This window comes from Dendroctonus ponderosae, unplaced genomic scaffold, assembly GCF_020466585.1.
Source record: "Dendroctonus ponderosae isolate FM_Combo_2020 unplaced genomic scaffold, Dpon_F_20191213v2 Dpon_F_20191213_9, whole genome shotgun sequence".
Lineage (NCBI taxonomy): Eukaryota > Metazoa > Arthropoda > Insecta > Coleoptera > Curculionidae > Dendroctonus > Dendroctonus ponderosae.
In genome coordinates, this window is record NW_026019116.1 from 7757524 (window position 1) to 7775638 (window position 18115).

Below are 18115 nucleotides of genomic sequence, written 5' to 3' on the forward strand. Positions count from 1 at the left end.
ATTTTAATTGATAAATAGACAATAAATGACTGAAGCCCAGGAATTGATTTTGATTTGGAATTGAAACACAGTCAGGAAAGTATGTACAATTTAGATTTAATCGCGTATAAGAAACCTGCCTACTCTATTTTCTTATTCAGCAGATAATAGCTATGGCGTATGCCCAAAGATAGTTAAAAATCCCTCTATTGAATCGACTTTTTCTTATGCTAACTCCGGACCTGCTTCATTCAAAGGTGCGGTATTGCGGCAGTGGTTAATGAGGGCTTTTCGACGGCCTTGATCAACGGGGGATGCTTGCAAAAAACCCCAATAAAAATCCCGATTTATGCCGAGTCGATCCGTTTAACGGCCATTTCAAAGCTCCATAAACTTTTACAGGCTGAGAATTTCTTTATCGGACGTTATTTAAACCGTTTTTCAAAGAGTCGGAGATGTGGTAGCGGCTATGCATAATTTCGTCATGAAAATCACTACAACAACTACTTAGCATGTACCCACTTTATTTATTTAAGCATTCTATCCCAAGGCTTTGTTACCATCATCTATTTAAATGGGGATTGAAAAGGTGCGCTTAATTTATTTTTCCAAACGTTTTTTTTGTGCGGCCAACATAGGGTTATGCGGTGCCCTTGTCGCTGCCCTTGAGAGACTCTTCTATTATTCTAAATACCAGATGGATTAGAACCGTTATATTTTCGGCTGCGCCTGGGAAGACACCGGGGGTACATTTTTATTCGATTTCCTCTCAACTGTTTTTTTGGGTCCTGTTATAATAGTGAATTGTCAGGTCTTGAGCTTGGCTCGAACGGTGCGGGAATTTTTATTTTTTCCCGAAGCCTTTCGCATAGATATTATTTTCACGCACATGGGTGTTGAATGGACTTTTATTGAAAGGAAGCAAACACAATTGGACGTAACTTAATGGTTTCTAACTGTTTTTAATACAACTGTTTACTAATAAAGAACAGAAGTAACCTTAACACTGTTGGCGTTAACTCAAAAGGCAACACATTGATGTGCTGCTTAATGGCGTTTACAAAGTCTAGGGCTATTCAAAAATTCTTAAGTCCACAATACGACACTAATAGGGCGTGATTCAAGAATTGCTGTTGATTTCTAATTGCTTTTTGAAACACTCGATTGTTAACCATATTCAGGCTGTGATTTCTGAAATGTGCCTGCCCTTTTCTGATATTGTGCCCATTGAAAACAGCACAGTTTGAAATATTATCTCTACGTGCAAACATCGATCGTCCTTGATTGTGAATCTCCACTTTTTTACCGGTGTTTGCTGTTTAAAAGTATCTCCCAGTTGTAATTGTAAAAACCATCTTCCCTAACTTAATTTGCCCCCATGTACTATCAAGTAATATCTGAATCATTTTCGACGGGTTATTTAAATTTCATTCAAAGCGCTAATAACCCAGTAAAAATCAGGAAAATCACCAGCGAGCCATTAAGAAACATCTGCGTTTCGTGTGATTTCCAATTGATATAAATTGCCAATTTGTAGAATCGAATTAGTACGACCAATTACAACATATTCGATCATCTTCCGTGTGATGATTGTGCTTCCGCTAATCTAAAGTCAAGCTTTAAAGACTCATTAACACGAGCGATGATAACCTTTGGACGTTTCGCTTCGAACACTTTTTAGATTGGTGGTATTTTTGCACTAAAAAACGCCTGGCTACAAAGTATGCGGGAAACGAATTAGTGTACGCCAGAAATAATCGCAATATTTGTGTTTGCTTTCACTTTCGAATTACTATATTTTGCAAATATTTGAATTGTTATCGAAATAAAACGATTAACAAAAAATCAAAACTTAAGCGTATACAATGAGAGTGTGGATGATTAGCCAGTGAAGTATTCCATGTACATTCGAAAATGTGATTTTAGGCTCAGAAAACTAATCAGACAACAGATGATTTCGTCTCAGCAATGCCAACTTCTGCATTAAATAGAAAAAACCCTTTTCGTTTTAGGGAGGCAAATTCATGTTAAAAGCGCGTAAAAAAATGATCTAAAGCGAGTAAATTGGTTGCTTCCCAGTAAACCGGAATAATATTTTTACAAATAAAAAAAGCTGGCAAAGGAGAACACTTAAGAAAGTGCCTGAACTAAAAAGATGTTGAAAGAAATAGAGAACACACAAATAAACCCCACTTCCAATAGGATAATGAAAAAGCTTATCGAATTCTCAATATATTTGCGCGAAAATCTAGGAAAGTTTTTGTAAACAAAGCGGGCTAATAAACGTATTAACAGAACATATTCAGTCTATATTCCAGAGAATAATGACTCGTTAATCAAAGTACAAAAAAAACGCATGTCTAGACTCAATTGCAAATGATCAATTGGCATACATCAATTGTGCAATACTGATACTTGTAGGGATAACAAGCGGAAACTTAGGCTTTACCAGCGAGAATTATCAGGAAATTGGCTAAATTGATATGGCGAATGTTAAGTGGGCATTGAAAATAATGAGAGACAAAGTAACAAAGGTATAAAGTCAGAAAATAAATCTTCATAAAAAACACAATGGAAGCCATTTCATACAACGTGATTGTTATTATTTCGAAAAACTCCAAATTTCTGCTAGTTTTGTATTATCCAAAGAGATAGACTTTCGAGACCATTCCTTGAAACTGGGGTGGGGTTTTTGCCTTTTTGGACCGCCGTAAAATGGAAACTGTTTTGATCTATCATCTGATGATAGATCAGAAGAGTGTGCTTGCGAAACGTCAGGAAGAAATTCCATTTTATTCAATGTTTAAATTTGAACGAATGTACCACTTATTCTGTCCAAACTGGCCTGCTCCGACGCTCAGAAAAAATTTCAGTAAAGCGGTGCATTTCATTTATGAGGCAAACTTTTGGCTCAGCACAATTCTAGCAACACCGTGAGGTTCTCAGAGCTTAAATGGGTTCAAACCACTGGTTTTTTAAATTCCTACGAATCTTTTTGGGGAATTAACCGCGTCTGTACCACATACATATACATTTCTGAACAGGCACTTTTCAACATTTATCGGTTTACATTCAGTGGAATTCAACTAAATGGGCGTATTTTTGACAAAAGATTATATGGTGAACCTCCGTACACGTTTCTGGGTATCTTCAATAGCAAGAAGTTGACTCAACAAAAGCCGTCCATCTAAAAATAGTGATGCTTTAGTGCCAATTGGGGATTTACGAAAGTGTTCCATTACGTCTTTGAGCAATAAAATTTAGGCTATCTGCGTTACTCATGAAAACGTGATCTGACTGGTATAGTTAAGCGCATTATGCTGCAATGGCATTCATCTATTCCTCTTACTTTTAAACTTTTGTCTTCGAAACTCAAGGGCACGAGACTAGAACAGGCGTCTAAGTCGTTTCTCAACTAGGTTGAGGTAAGGCGAAACAACTGAAGAAACCTCGTGCAGCATATTGCATTAGGATTCGTCCGAAATTGGCCAACAGTTGATGAATTTTCTTTGGAAAATCTGCAGCTAGCAAATTGATTTCAAGATGTTCGAAGCTTGCACAGTTCGAGAACGTTTGGTTTTATTATCGTTCAACAGTGTTTGTCGATGGACAATATCATTAATTTCTAGGATCTGGCAGATTTACTGCATCGACAATGCTAGACGAGGCCGTACACACCCAACACTGAAAAAAAAACACGTTTACACAATAAACTAGCCATGCAATACTAATTACTGGGTAACCTTCAATTATGTAAGTAAGTAACCTTGCAGTGGAAAAAGTGCGCTTTGTACTATTGAATCATCCTATCCGCCCGCTGTTGCTAACATAAAAATAATGCAAACTTTTAATTGTTTTTCCTTCCCACATTGCGGTGCACTTTGCCGATTGGTGTCTGTAGATTTTTCTAATTTGCGCTCGTTCCTGAACATTTGCATTTCTCGTGCCGGGAATCCATTTGTCTGGCTAACAATTTATGGGAATTATTCAGTTCATAACAAATAGCAATCCCATCATCGCTCACCAACACAAAAAAACACACAAGCTTTGAATTAGATTCGATGAATTCAGCCGATTGTGACACTGAATGGTACATTTGCATTTTAAAATGGTGTTTGAACTTAGTCGGAAGTAGGTTAATGTAAATGCATGACATATTTAGATTATTCACCACCAAGGGAAAAGCATGTCGCTGTCGCGACTTGTGACTGTAAATTGTCGTGTCTAATAAGTCCATCATAGTTTCTAAGTTGAGCTCGTCAGGAGATCATCAAAATTAATCCAGATTTTATGCGCCCAGGAAACAGGTAACATTGACTTCACTTTCAAACTGCATAAGGCTGCGGAATCTTGATCATTTTTCATGCAGAAGGGGGCTTGCGACGTATAAATCAGACGTTACATTTCAATTTTGTCAATGAACAACTGCATAGATTAGAATTGCATTTCCGCTGCATTTTAACGGGGACACCTGGCTTAAATTTAAGGACACTTGTTGATACATGTTCGCATGTCGTCCTCTAGCAGGACTTTCGGTCGAGTCAAAATATTTGGGGAGAATGGGGAAAAACACGTTTGTCCTGATCAGCATTATTATTAAAGCAGCAGACTAAATCTCATCACATATTTCATGTAGCAGTGATCTCCAAAATGAAGGCAATTTAGGGGATGCATCGAAGCAGTAGATTTTATTCAATTTATGAATGTGTTTTTAAAGATATTTGATTGAGTGCAAAGTTTTGATTCGCGATGAGTTACAATTGGGAACTTTGTTTGGCTGTGACGCAGCTGATCAACAATCGGAATCTGTAAGGCCAATTGGTGACGGTTAAGACCATAATGAGTTTCACGCCATTCGCAAAGTCTCCAACTAAATAGAACCGAAAAGGGGAAGTTCCAAAGACCAATCAAGCTTCAGTAGCACACCTGAAGATTTTCCTTTAGCCAAATATTGATATCACAACAAAACATGTAGTTTAAGACACTATTTTATCGTTTCCAATGACTAGGATTTAGATACACATGGAACTTATATGTACTCGTGATCGTACCAACTTAGAAGATAAAATACAAATTATTTGAAAGATCTGTAAAATTTAAACGGGCATTCATATAATATGTGCGGTTAGTCAGTTATTTGTTGATTAACTGCAGTATTAAGCTCGATACTGCCATACAATAGGTGTATTCAGCTATAAATCTTCCATTTGAGCCACCGAGTTCGTTTTGGCATCGTTGGATAGAGAATTGAAAACTCGATCCAGTTATAACAACATGAGTGAAGAAATTCTAGCAGTTTTGACCCAGAAAGCGAAATTTCAATATCAGACATTTAGATGCAAGATTATGCCAACATTTCGTGTTTTCCGTCCCGTTTTTGCTCATATCTCAGAAGCAAAAGGTGCAAGAACGCTCATTTTTATAGAATTGCAGAGAGAACTAAATGGCCTTTTTAGAAAGTGAACCATCGATCAGCAAATGTTCGCAGTTTCTTCGAAAAAGTCCTGATTTCAAGCAGTTTTAGATTTGTATGTTTTTCGTTGAGTTGCAAAATCGGCTCAGTTAAGACGCTGCATTTTTCGAAACTGAAACTTATTCATTAATTTTCTCACAGTGGCTTCAGTTGGAGCATTCCGATGGCCCATAAGTGCACGCATTTTGCGAACTGGAAAGGATGATGGTCCGTCCGCTTTTTAACAATGTTTCGGAAAAGCAGCGCCCCGGAATGAAATGTTGGCAGTTTTCTTAAAAAAGTATTTTTTTCACGACGTTTTAGATTTGCGTCTTTTTTTTTGAGTTGCAAAATCGACTCAAACTTGACGCTGCTTTTTTCGAAGTTTCTCAGGCCCCATTTGAGCCACAGAGTTCGTTTTGGCATCGTTCGACAGAGAATTGAAAACTCGATTCAGTCATAACAACATGAGTGAAGAAATTCTAGCAGTTTTGACCCAGAAAGCGAAATTTCAATATCAGACATTTAGGTGCAAGATTATGCTAACATTTCGTGTTTTCCGTCCCATTTTTGCTCATTAAAATACAAATTATTTGAAAGATCTGTAAAATTTAAACGGGCCTTCATATAATATGTGTGCTTGCTCAGTTATTTGTTGATTAACGGCAGTATTAAGCTCGATACTGCCATTATTCCAACATATCACTTGACAAGCGGTTTGGTTGTAGACATACAATAGGTGTATTCAGCTATAAATCTTCGTACTTCACATACTTAATAAATACAAATGAAAGCTTTCGTCTAGACGATCTGTCGGTTTTTGCGGTGCAATTTGTATCCTGGTAGGATAGTCGAACGTACAAAGAAACAAGAACACACTAACTTGTGCATATGGTCGATGGATTGGACTCTTCATGCTGAACAATGTTTAGTTACAAATTTTCAGTGAACCTTAGCTTCGCTTCTGCTGAAATACCAAAATAATAAAAGTGTTGTCTGTTCAAAATAATAAAAGTGTGTGATTTTTTAACATCTCTCACACGCAGAAATAACCTTTTCATCGAATCTATCACATCAATGCTATTTCAGGTTTTTTTCTGGCAGAACAAAATTTCGATTTAATAGCGAAGACCAACCGATAAGAGAGAGGATATTTTGTCTGCAATTCATAGATGAAAGTAATAGTTTCCCGATGTATTGAGCTATTTCAGTTTGAGTTAGTTCAGCATAGATTGAAGTGAAAACATCATTAATATTGAGGGGAATTTTATAGGAATAATTCGTTTGCCGACGAGCGACGAACAAGACAGGGAAATTTCCACACCAAACAGTAGAAATTATGTCCGGTGAGCCCATGATTCGCCATGCGAATCAATCAATAAAGCGAAACGTAGTGCGACGGCGAGTTTCGGTTGTGCAACGTTTTTTGTCTGTCTGGCCGGTCTAGGAAAGCACCTTGTATAATCCATACATCCGATCAAAATTAGTTCGGATTTCCTAATGGGGGGCACACACGCGTATCGCTGTAAAAATGCACCCACTTCTACGAAAAAACGTGGAAGTAGGCCATCTGACGCCAGACACCACGTTGCCGACTTATGAAAAAAATACGGATACCAATGAAAATTGCATGCCACCAATTGATCGATTATGGATCTTTATAATTCTAGTCGCTACTTGAATGCTGGTTGAAGGTCAGACCTATAAAAAAATTCTATTCTGCGGTATAACATTGAGAACGCTCATTTTCTGCATCATTCCAGAGAGAACCAAATGGCCTTTTTTCAAAGTTAACCACCAATAAGGTTGGCTTTCTCAAAAAAGTATTGATTTTAAGAAGTTTTAGAATTCCATGTTTTTTGTTGAGTCTGTTTGCGCGTAATAACATGAGTGAGGAAATTCGAGTAGTTTTCATACAGAAAGCGAAAGTTGAATATCAGACACTAAGTCTTCGCAAAATTATGCCAAAATTTCATGTTTTCCGTCCCGTTTTTGCTCATTTCTCGGAAGCAAACGGAGCAAGAACGCTGACTTTCACATCATTCCAAAGAGAAGTAAATGGCGTTTTTGGAAAATTAAGGAAATTAATTTCCAGCATTTTGAAATATGAAGGACTTACTTCAAAATCTCAAATGTAATCTTATCGAATGGAAACTCATGCAAACTCAGCTTCGCGGACGATCGCGCTCTTATCGTACAATCTGGGCTTTCTGAACCAAATAGGACTTCTTTCAGTGTAAAATATAATATCAAAACGTTTGAATTAAGTTGTCTTGAGTCCTGAGTAACTTTTGAAATACAGTTGAATATTTGTGGACAAAAAGTGTGGACGGCAGACTGTATTGAAATGCTTTATAACGGACTGATCTCACAGTGAAACTGCAGTTGATTGATTCGGCTCAGATGGCTAAACGAATTGAAGATTTCAACTGTAGAATTACACCTTAATTAATTCCCGTGCGTCTAATTATGTAATTATTGATTACTACGTTTCATAGTACGACAACAGTTTCCTGCCAGTTGAACTTTGACTGTTAAGCGTACATTTTAATGAGTGCTACTCATTATGTCCCTTAATGAATAATTACCCAGTTTGTGTCTAGACGCTATTAGACTGTCGCAATTTCAATGTTTACCTTAGGAACGATCTACTGTGATATTCTTGAAAACACCATCATATTAGTAATTAAAGGATCGATCAGGATTTTTCAAGTGTGCGGCCGTTTCTTGCACAATTTGAAAACATCGAGAACTACTGTTGTATCATAAAGCTCATCTTTAAAGCTAATTTAATCTCAAAATGTTTACAGTTTGTGTCTCACTGTGTTTTATACAGTCACTGTTCTGCTGTGTATGGTTGCAGTAATTGATGTCCCAAAATTTTCATTTTTAATTATCAAATTCTACTTTGTTGTAAAAACATTAATGAATAACATCGTTGGCCTGTAGTTTCAGCATCGTATTTTGGGAGATATGAAATTTTCTATTGTTGGTACATATACTACTGAAACATTGACTACGGTATTTTAGGCAATATGCAAAATGCCGTACGCGCTAGTCAATCTGAGTGTTAGATATGTTTAATCTTCACATTGACTAGACAGTGTGCATAAACTTGTTGCTACGAAACTGTGCTCAAGGAAAGTTTACTGTAAATTTCAATTCTCTCGTTGTTTAGTGCCCTAAGTAGCAAACAACTTTGTAAAATTTACCGCGTCTTTAGTCTTGGTATTTGATTATCAGTTCTTATTCCTTTATTAGGGATGGGATATCGATTTTATAACATCGATGGTAGCCATCGAAAGTTAATATCAATATTAGGGAAACATCGATGTTCTGATAGTTTGCCGATGCATACAAATTTCAAATTGATTAACTTACATTTAAATATAGTTGAGTCCGGATATCACAAACTTGAAAAATGAACTAAAACTGGTTTGTTATATCCGGAATTCGCTATAAGCGAATAATAATACAAAAACACGAAAATAATACAAAAACACTAGAATTTTCTTGCAAAACACTGCCACTTATGGGAACTTTTTCTTGTATTTTTTGAGTAAACCACTTAATAAATCCCTTGTTAACCTTTTCATGTGCAGATAATTTTAACTTTGTACATCTAACATTTGTTTTGTCATACGCTGATAAAATGTTTTCTCTGTTTTTTCATATTGCTGCAACAGTAGACTTTCCAAGTGCCAATTCCTTACAAATGTCACTCTGCTTTACTCCACTTTTTATTTTGTTAATAATATTCAAACCACATAATATCAACATAGCAGAAAAAACTAAAAACACCTTAGCAAATGAATGTTTCACAAAATTTAAACCTAGGATTAACAAGTTAGACACACCTAATGTAATTTACAAAATAGACTGTTTGAAGTATGATAACACATACATAGGTCAAACAGGACCATATCTAAAGAAAATAATATACGAACAAAAGTATAGCCTAAGAAAAAATAATGAAAATGGTACAGCATTAGCACAGCATGCACAACAGAAGTTGCATAATTTTGATTTTGATAACACAAAAATACTGATTAACGAGAGTAATTATAATAAGAGGAGAGTCCATGAAATGATACAGATTAAAAAACATAACAATGCTATGAATTTCAGATCGGATACCGACAATCTTAACACCCGGTATATTGAAGAATTTTGCAAACCAAAAATAATATTCTTAGAATGCAAAGAAAAATACCTGAAAGTAAAATAAATCAATATAAACAGTATTTCGCTTTGTGTGCAAAATGGACAAAATTAATACTCCAAATATATGCCAAGGCTTAAAGTAGCAACAACGCTACACATGTAAGTAAAAATAATTGAGTATTTGAACGAAGAATTCTAGTCTCTTCCCAGAATTGATTGTCCTGTTTTAAAGTGTTGCAATTGTAATGTATTTTAGTGTGTGATATGATGAAGCTGTTGACAAACTGTGATTGTTTTTTAGATTAATGAAAAAAATTTTTTTACTATCTGTTATTTCAGAGAAACTGATGATGGTGGAAAATACCGAAACGTTTTTTAATTGATAAATAGACAATAAATGACTGAAGCCCAGGAATTGGTTTTGATTTGGAGTTTCAATTAAAAGAAAAAAGTTAATTTTAACCGAAAGTTCACTATAACCGGGTTCTTTATAAGCGGACTTTACTGTAATTTTATTTTGCTACTACTATGACATTTTAAAAGAATGCATTGGTAAATAATCGACTAAATGTATTCAACTTCTAGTTGCCACATTTTTTGGTCAACTGACTGCAAAAAGAGGCTTTTTTCGGGTGCAGCTGGCAATGCTGTATCGGCACTATCAAAGGGTTTGCAGAAAATTTTCTATCTAGTATCAACATCAAATGTCCGATGTTTTCATTTCAGGATCTTACTAACGTTTGCGAAACATTATTTTGTGTGTGCACAAAAATATAAAAAAAATCTGCAGTTGTGGAGCTAATAGTTTATGCTTTGATACTTTAGTGCTGTTGATAAATTATTGTTAAATAATGTTTTTGCATTAAATTGTTGTGTGTTTGGTCAAACAAGGCAGTATTTGGTCTTAATAAGTAATTACAATTAAAATAATATGTAATAGTGAATTTAATTTCACCAAAAATGTCTTTATTTCGCCATTGCCTTTTCACTGAACAACAAAGTTTGGCATAATCGCCGCTCCGCATAAAGTAAACAACAATCTTGCTGCATCGTCAGGTATTATGCACATTGTCTAGTCAATGTGAGGACTAACGCCTGGCGAGTGGGTCAGTTTGCAGAATGCCTAGGCATTTTGCATATTGCCGGATTTCCTAGATTGCCGGAAACATTGTAATTGTGTTGCGAACGCAAGGAGAGGTAGGTATTTAACGGATTTTCCAACAATGTAAATTGCCAGCTAATGTACATTTCCAGTCAAACAAATGTGAGCTAAGAAGTACCGCGAGCACATTAACCAGTGAGAAAGTGTGTAGACAGAGCAACTCATTATTTGTTTAGCTTTCTTTAGCAAATGTTCTTATTGAATTATCTTCAATTAGAAGTTACGTTGATGTTATTCTCTTCAATTGCATACGAGTGGTATCAGCCCCAAAAGTAACAATTAGAAACAGCCCAACAGTCGTGACGTGGCGAGCATTAGTCAGAAAACAAACGAAAGAGTTCCCCGAAAGTTTCGAACCCTTTCGCCCCTCCCACTTGGCTTAAAAACGCGTCTGAGACGAGTCTGAAGCAAAAAAAACGTTTGGCAGTGCGACAGACTAAACACTGAAGAAACGTAGACGGTCCGGCTGCGAGGAATTGACAACGTTGCTGTTCGACTGTGGCATGCGTGCATCCTCAGGGTCGCCGGTGTTATCACAGACAGCCCTGACGCGTCGGGCGGCGGTAAGGCGGGGGGGGGCGCGGGGCAGAGGCGATTTTCCACTGTCTAGACGATCTCGGCTCTACACTTGACAGCGCCAGTCTCGGCATTCTGCGATCGACTTCGGCCTGAGAACGACGCGTTTGTTTTTCGATCGCGCAGAACTGAAGCGCGTAAGATTCATCGCAAGTGTTGCATTAGAGTTGTTTTTGATTAGGAGCCGCGCAGAAGACAGATGACTGTGAAACAAGTTTCGTTCGCGTCTTGTACGAAAAACTGTTGCTGCGTGAAGATCAACAACTTGGAGCAGAACATCTTGAAAAAGGCGTTTAAAAAATGTTTCGGCGTAATGCGGCAAAAGGTGCACGTTAACAAAAAGGTACATGTCTAAATTGTAATTTCCCCGAAATTCGCTGTGATACATCGCTGTGATAGTTTGTAATGTTGTGATAGGGCGTCTCGCAAGATCGAGCGAGATTTAGTCAGCGTCTGAAGTAAGTTTTATGATTTTTTTTAATATAACCATAGACTAGCACCAGGTATTGTTCCTCAACGAAACTAACACCTTCAATAAGCGTTGAGCGCACACTGCAAACAACCATGTTCCTCTATACCAACCCATAATCCTCTATCGTATGATAGCTTGTTTACGTTTTCGGCGAAACTGTTTCAGAAATAATCCCACAAGATGTAGATGATTAAACAGCCAGCCGAGTAATTCTCCATCGACCAATTAAACAACGGTCTTCTTGTTGTTAAAACTCGGGTACAATTCAATAAGCACCGCCCAAAATAGAATGCTCTCCCATTAGCAAGTAGTAGAACTCCTACCTTGACTTTTCGACTTGTCCTTCATACCTACATAAATGCCAGGCGCAATGCTTCTAACAGATTTCGAATAAAACCTTCTGAATAGATTTCCATTTAGCCTTTTATTTTTCGGTGCTGTTCAGCTTACGTATAATGACCACAGGAATCGAATACATTTTTGCAATTTTGCATAGGTCACCTACCCGGTAATGAGAAGGCTATTAATATCACCCTAAAATGCAGATAATCCTCGTTAAACAATACGGTATCAGCGCCTGCCTAAATGCTGCCTCATGTTGAAACCTATTGTCTTATTGTTTACTCTTTTGCATGCACTTTGAACTTAACAGGCCGACTACATTGAAGATTACGTTCTTGATGTTCTTCCTCTTCATAGCCGGTGTAATTGATGTGTCTTTGGCATCAAAAGCCACCTTCCGTTGCCATCCGAAAACTAGTTTTAATGTTTACCAATCCAATTGATGGAAGATTAGATTTATCTTCTTCAAACAGTGCTCAGAGGTAGACTCAAAACCTACAATTCTTCATCTTGTTCCCATTTTGTCGTCTAATGTTCCGCAGGAATTTTTTAAGTCTTACAACAACACCAACCTTAACACCTTGTCCTGATCCTATTGAATTGTATTCATTTTGTCTCTGGTTTGTACATAATGTAAATATCACTCTCTCTCTATCAACTCCTCATCCTGCCCTAATTTGTATGTTCTTTGTATATCGCCGATTTTTTATTACTTTTGGCTTAAGCAATTTCAAAAGTAACTTTAGTTGCCCAGTTCCTTTCTGGAAGGCGCTTCTGTACTGTACTACTGGCTTTTCGACACTTTGGCAAACAGGAAATCCTGCTCCAACTAATTGCCATTCATCTCTACGAAATGAATATTTAGCAAGAAGAAAGTGCGGAAGTTGCGCTAGATTCTGCCATACGCACTCGAGCTATCGCAAGATATTTAAATAAACCTCGAAGATGCCTAACAGATGTTAATTTTTACCACCGATTACCTTACAACGCATAGAAGATTACAGGTTTCTCTTGCATTTTATTATGTTTTGGTTGATGATCCCAGTCATCTTAAGCAATATGTATTCAAAGTAGGGTATCATCGTCCTATCTAGCTATATATATATGCCCAGATTGAAAACGTCGATTTACACGAATTAATTACTTATAGGGAATGACCCTATAAGTAGGGTTGATTGAGCCGTAATTAAATGAAAATTAGCTATGTATCCAGGATATGTAGTTTTATTCTGCTTAGAGCGCAAATATAATGATATTTGCGCCTTGACTAATATGAGTTATGCCACCCTTACCATTAAGTGCCCACCCTTGAACAAAATCATATTTGTAGATAAGTTCTATATTGTTGAGGCGGATTCATTTTTTTACAAACTTTTTTTTGGGTATTTCGCCTCAAAGTTTTTGTCTTTACAAAAGACAGAATTTCCTCACGTCTTTTATTACAGATTGATAAATAGTGCTCCTATTTCGCAATAAGAACGAATTATTTATCAAAAAGCAATCAATAACTATCATCTAGAGGGTATCCTGCGACACACTTAGTCTTAAGTTCTATATTTTATATGAAAGTTAGCCATTAATCAAGGATATGTAGTTTTATTCTGCTTAGAACGCAATTATTATAATGATATTTGTATATATATATATTAATTATTAATCAAATTTGTGCTCGTATAATGAATTCATCACAGACTGAACAGTTCTAGTGTGCGAGCAATAAAATATGATTGGTCTGTAAGGCGGTGTATTTTTCAGTCTGGGTTTTTTAATGTTTTAGGGTTGACTCGTATTATTAATCAATTTTCAGGCATAAAAATGCACACAAAGAGCAGTCATACGTTTTTTGCCAACAGTCAACTTTGCAGTATTTAAATAAAACATTAATAAAACAATGTTCTCGACCATTTATTGTTAACCCATGTGATTAAGATTTAGAAATTGAGCGCTGTTTTGTGTCCGTTTTTTTATAAAAGCACATAAAACAGCTTATCTACGGTCCATATTTAACGTACACACCCGGGACAATTACTGCATATAATAGAAAATACAGCAAATTGAATTTGGAAAGATCCCAATATCATCAGTATGTTGTATAAGAGAATCTTTGTTCTGCCGGTCAACATTTCGAGCAGTTATTGCAGGTTTATTATTTTACAGAGAGTTTAATTGCGAGTAATCAAAACATGTTTTCAAGTATTCGGGAAAATTTAGGACAAGCGGGGGAGAAGCTGGAAAACATACAGCGCTCAAGGGACGCATTTTCCTAAAAACGTGCGCGCCGCAAGCAGAATTACAAACAGCTGAGCTGAAATTGCAAGAAAAAACTACCTTGTTTTGTATTGAATTTACTGTTGCTTGCACACCACTAATTTGCGACGATGTAAAAACAAGTAGAGATTTCGGAAGTGTTATTTTGAGGCTAATCACATTTCGAAACCTAAACTTGCATGCATCAGAGACTTTGATAGCTTTGATAATGCCGAAAATTTCATTCTCTCCTATTAAACTTTCTGGACTCTATTCCCCAATCGACATGTTTATTCGTTCTATATCTATATCTTCTCAGGCTTTTTAGAGCGTCGTTTTTTCCGGTAAACCCGATGTCTAGTTTATTTTCCTCGCTTAGTCAAACGCTTTGAAATAAATTGATATAATTATAACATAACCTTTGCTTTTGGCATTGAAGCAAGAACAAATATAGATTCCAACAAGCGGTTTACTCAAAAAGGAAAATCTGCTTTCATTTTAATTAACCTCGTTTTATTATTGCAATTGTGCATATTTTATGACGTGGTATAAGCTACTTTTGCATGGTGAAAAACACTGGCAAAAACTAGAAGTCCCGTTACATAATCAGATGCACTTATTGCGATGATTAAACTTTAGCCATTATCTCCGACAACAAACAATTATTACTTTTTGCCCGTTCGATGTGCAAGATTGATAATCGGAAAAACACCATTTCAATTGAAATTTTTTAGAGTGTTCGAAATTGTTCGTCGTTCTTAAACCCCCTCCAGAGTTGACAGCGTAAAATTGGAATAAGTAGTTTTTAGATAAACCATTTGGGAGAAAATAATTTTTAAACTTTGAGAAATTGGTTCGATGCAAAGTTGATCATTTCCATTAGTTTTGCACTTTCGAAAAGTTGAACAAACGTTTTTTCACCCAGCTTGAGGTATAAAATAACAGCAAATCAGGTTTTTTTAAGTGAAATGATAATTAAAAATAATACTAATTTAAACAATCGATCAAATCAAACAGCGTTGAAATGCCTAATAGACTGTAGGTTTAAGTAACGGCAATTTTATAATGTTTAGCTATAAATTATCAATGCTTGACTTATCTCATGATGTTAGTTATTGACCAAATTTGCATTATAATTGTCATGCGGGGTTTACAAGGTCGCAGAATTCTAAGCATAATATTAACGAAACGTCTACGTAAGTGTGCAGTCTAAAGCAGCAATGAAGTAACAAATCCTGTAAACTAAAATAAAATAAATAATTGGATTGCTTGGAACGGTTCGGCGGGTGGTATAAGTTTCATTCTTCCTCAATTGGATTATTTAGAGAAGAATAAAATGACTGGTTGAGCAATAAATGTTCGGGGAAATTTGAGGTTTTTAGTAGTGCCATCAAGAACCATTTTTTTGACCTCTAATCAGCCGAGTTTAATGGGTAAATGCTGCTCCAGAAGCAAAGGCAGGCAAACTAATTCTAGATTTTTGGAAAAAACGTAAAATTTAGTAGGAAAAAGTGCTTTAAAAAATTTCAAATACCTGTTGTAAAATCTATCCAGGCGATAGAAAGATGTTTCGTTTTTGAACTAGTTGGATATAGGCCAATTAATATTCTCATTAAAATTTGTCATGTCGGATTTATTAATGTTGATCCTACACGCTTGTTTCGAAATCGGAACGTTTTCTTCCATTTTCTTATAGCTAATAAGCAATCATATTTCTTCAGGTATCAAGTGTTGTTAACCGTAATTGCAATTCATTAGCTTGATATTGCAATTGTTGTTTAACCTTCCGTCCTAAGCAGAACAGTGTTATTTATATTAAGAATCAAGCAAAAGATGGTTAGCGAATTGGAGTGCGAATTTGCCATGATTAATGAAAATGATCAAAATAAGTTTCCACCGTGTGTCTGATAACAGATTAGCATCCATTTCAACAACATGCATGCACCATTTATTTGCATTTAGCATTTGTTTAGTGTACGAGTTAATTTTTAAAACTTTATTAATCATTTCTGTGTATAATTATCCGGGAGATAACACTTTTATGCATAAAATTCAAACATTTTAATTAAGGCAGTCATAACAACCGGGACGATTTGTTATTTGCCATGTGATGATCAGTCACGGAATTATCGCAAAATCTTTAATTTGCGCATTTTCTGTTTCTGCTCTGGTGGTAGCTTGGTAGCTATTTTCTGTGCGAATTCCTATTTTGTCCTTATTCTCACATCTATCTTGAATATTGCAATACGATAGAGAAACCAATAACTTGCACTTCAGAACTATTTTTAAAGCAAGCTTGATCATTTTTTCATTTATTTAATACGCGGCTTTTGTTGCATATATTTTTCTGTTTGTTTTGTGACTCGCCCCCATTTTTCGCTTCCATGACTTTGCTCTTTATTTTCAAACCGTTTCATTCCTAATTTGGTCTCAGCCTTGTTTTCGTGCTTTGTACATTCTCTTTATATCTTCTCTGCCTGTCTTGTTAAGTGTCTTATTAGTAATTAATGAAATACATACATGAATACACATTCATATAAGTATCTTTCGGGCGTGAGAATGAATACAAGAGATCTTTTTACAAAGTTGCAATTACAGTAACAATAACACGTTACTAATGGGCTTGTTTTCGATTCGAAACGTGATTGTTCTAGTCTTGGGTTAATCGCAAACGTACTTTGTGCGCGTAAGTGAGAATAATATCTTTGCTGTGCAAGCAGTTGCTTGGAAAACAATGTTTGATTTGTGGATTTTAGCTCTGATATGTGTATTTCAACTAAAATCTTTGCCTAAAAGTATGCTCCAGACATCTGAACCTAATAGGTATGACCAGCACTAGCAGGAAAAAAAGCGGCACATGCATATATAGACGCTGGCCTGGGCCAGACTGGTTTTTCTTGTTTCTAGGATGTCTAGCTTTATTCAAGAAGATAATAAATATATGTTCCATTTCTTTTTTCTATTTTTAACGTTTAGAATGCATTATTTGTCCTCGCTCTGCTGCTTCTCCGTGGACTGAATATTAAGTAAATCATATTACCAAGGATGCTGTTGCTTTTTTCACTATCGTTCTTTCAAATCGGGTTTTCATTCTAGCAGTCACGCTTTAGATTGCATTCGAGTTGTTTCCATCGGGGATTCTATGCATTTGTCTGTTTTGTGGAAAACGTCCTTTTAATATTCCCTCTTAGTATCAACATTGTGGTAAACAACAGAAAATCTGATTGTGCGTTCAAATAATCGCTGAGACCATTATTCAATTTCGGCGTTTTATATCTGTAAAACTAAATTGTAACTGAGAAGTAGTCGTACATAAATCAAAGCAAAGTCATTTGCAGATTAATCAAACATGATTACATTATTATATCGGCTTAGTTGACTTAACAATGTAGTTTTATGGCTGTTAAGCGGATGAGGTCCAGATAAATCACGCCAGTTTCAGTTCACTAAATAAACAAAGAAAAAGTGTTGGGAGTGTAAAAGAATGCCAAAGAACACCGGCAAGGGAGACCGGGGATTGTCACAAAAGGATACTTGTCGATTTTAGATTGAAAAGTAGGTGTAGGCATATACTTTGGAGGCCATTCCTTGAAACTAATCGGTTTTTCGGATTTTTAGGCCGTCGTAAAATGGAATTTCTCCTGACGTTTCGCAAGCACGAGTGGCTTGCATCTTCAGAAGTGGTTTGCTTGAACGCTTACACTGTTCTCATCAGAACCCG

At 36.1% G+C, this 18115-nt stretch overlaps 1 protein-coding gene across 6 annotated transcripts in view; it reads left to right on the forward strand.

Annotated features, from left to right (window-relative positions):
- LOC109539372 (trinucleotide repeat-containing gene 18 protein) overlaps positions 1 to 18115 on the forward strand; it is a 121709-nt gene that overhangs the window by 66381 nt on the left and 37213 nt on the right. Inside the window, exons 1-2 of one of the 6 annotated variants that reach the window (XR_002172110.2) lie at positions 11345 to 11676; positions 11733 to 11791. The exons of 2 other annotated variants lie outside the window; for them this stretch is intronic. Coding sequence is in view for 1 of the 4 variants with exons in the window: in XM_019907075.2 (XP_019762634.1) it covers positions 11533 to 11676 (144 nt within the window). In the remaining 3 variants the exon portion in view is untranslated. Of the gene's footprint in view, positions 1 to 11344; positions 11792 to 18115 lie in introns of those variants that run through there. 3 more of the 6 variants (XR_002172111.2, XR_007282323.1, XM_019907075.2) reach the window with 3 other exon arrangements.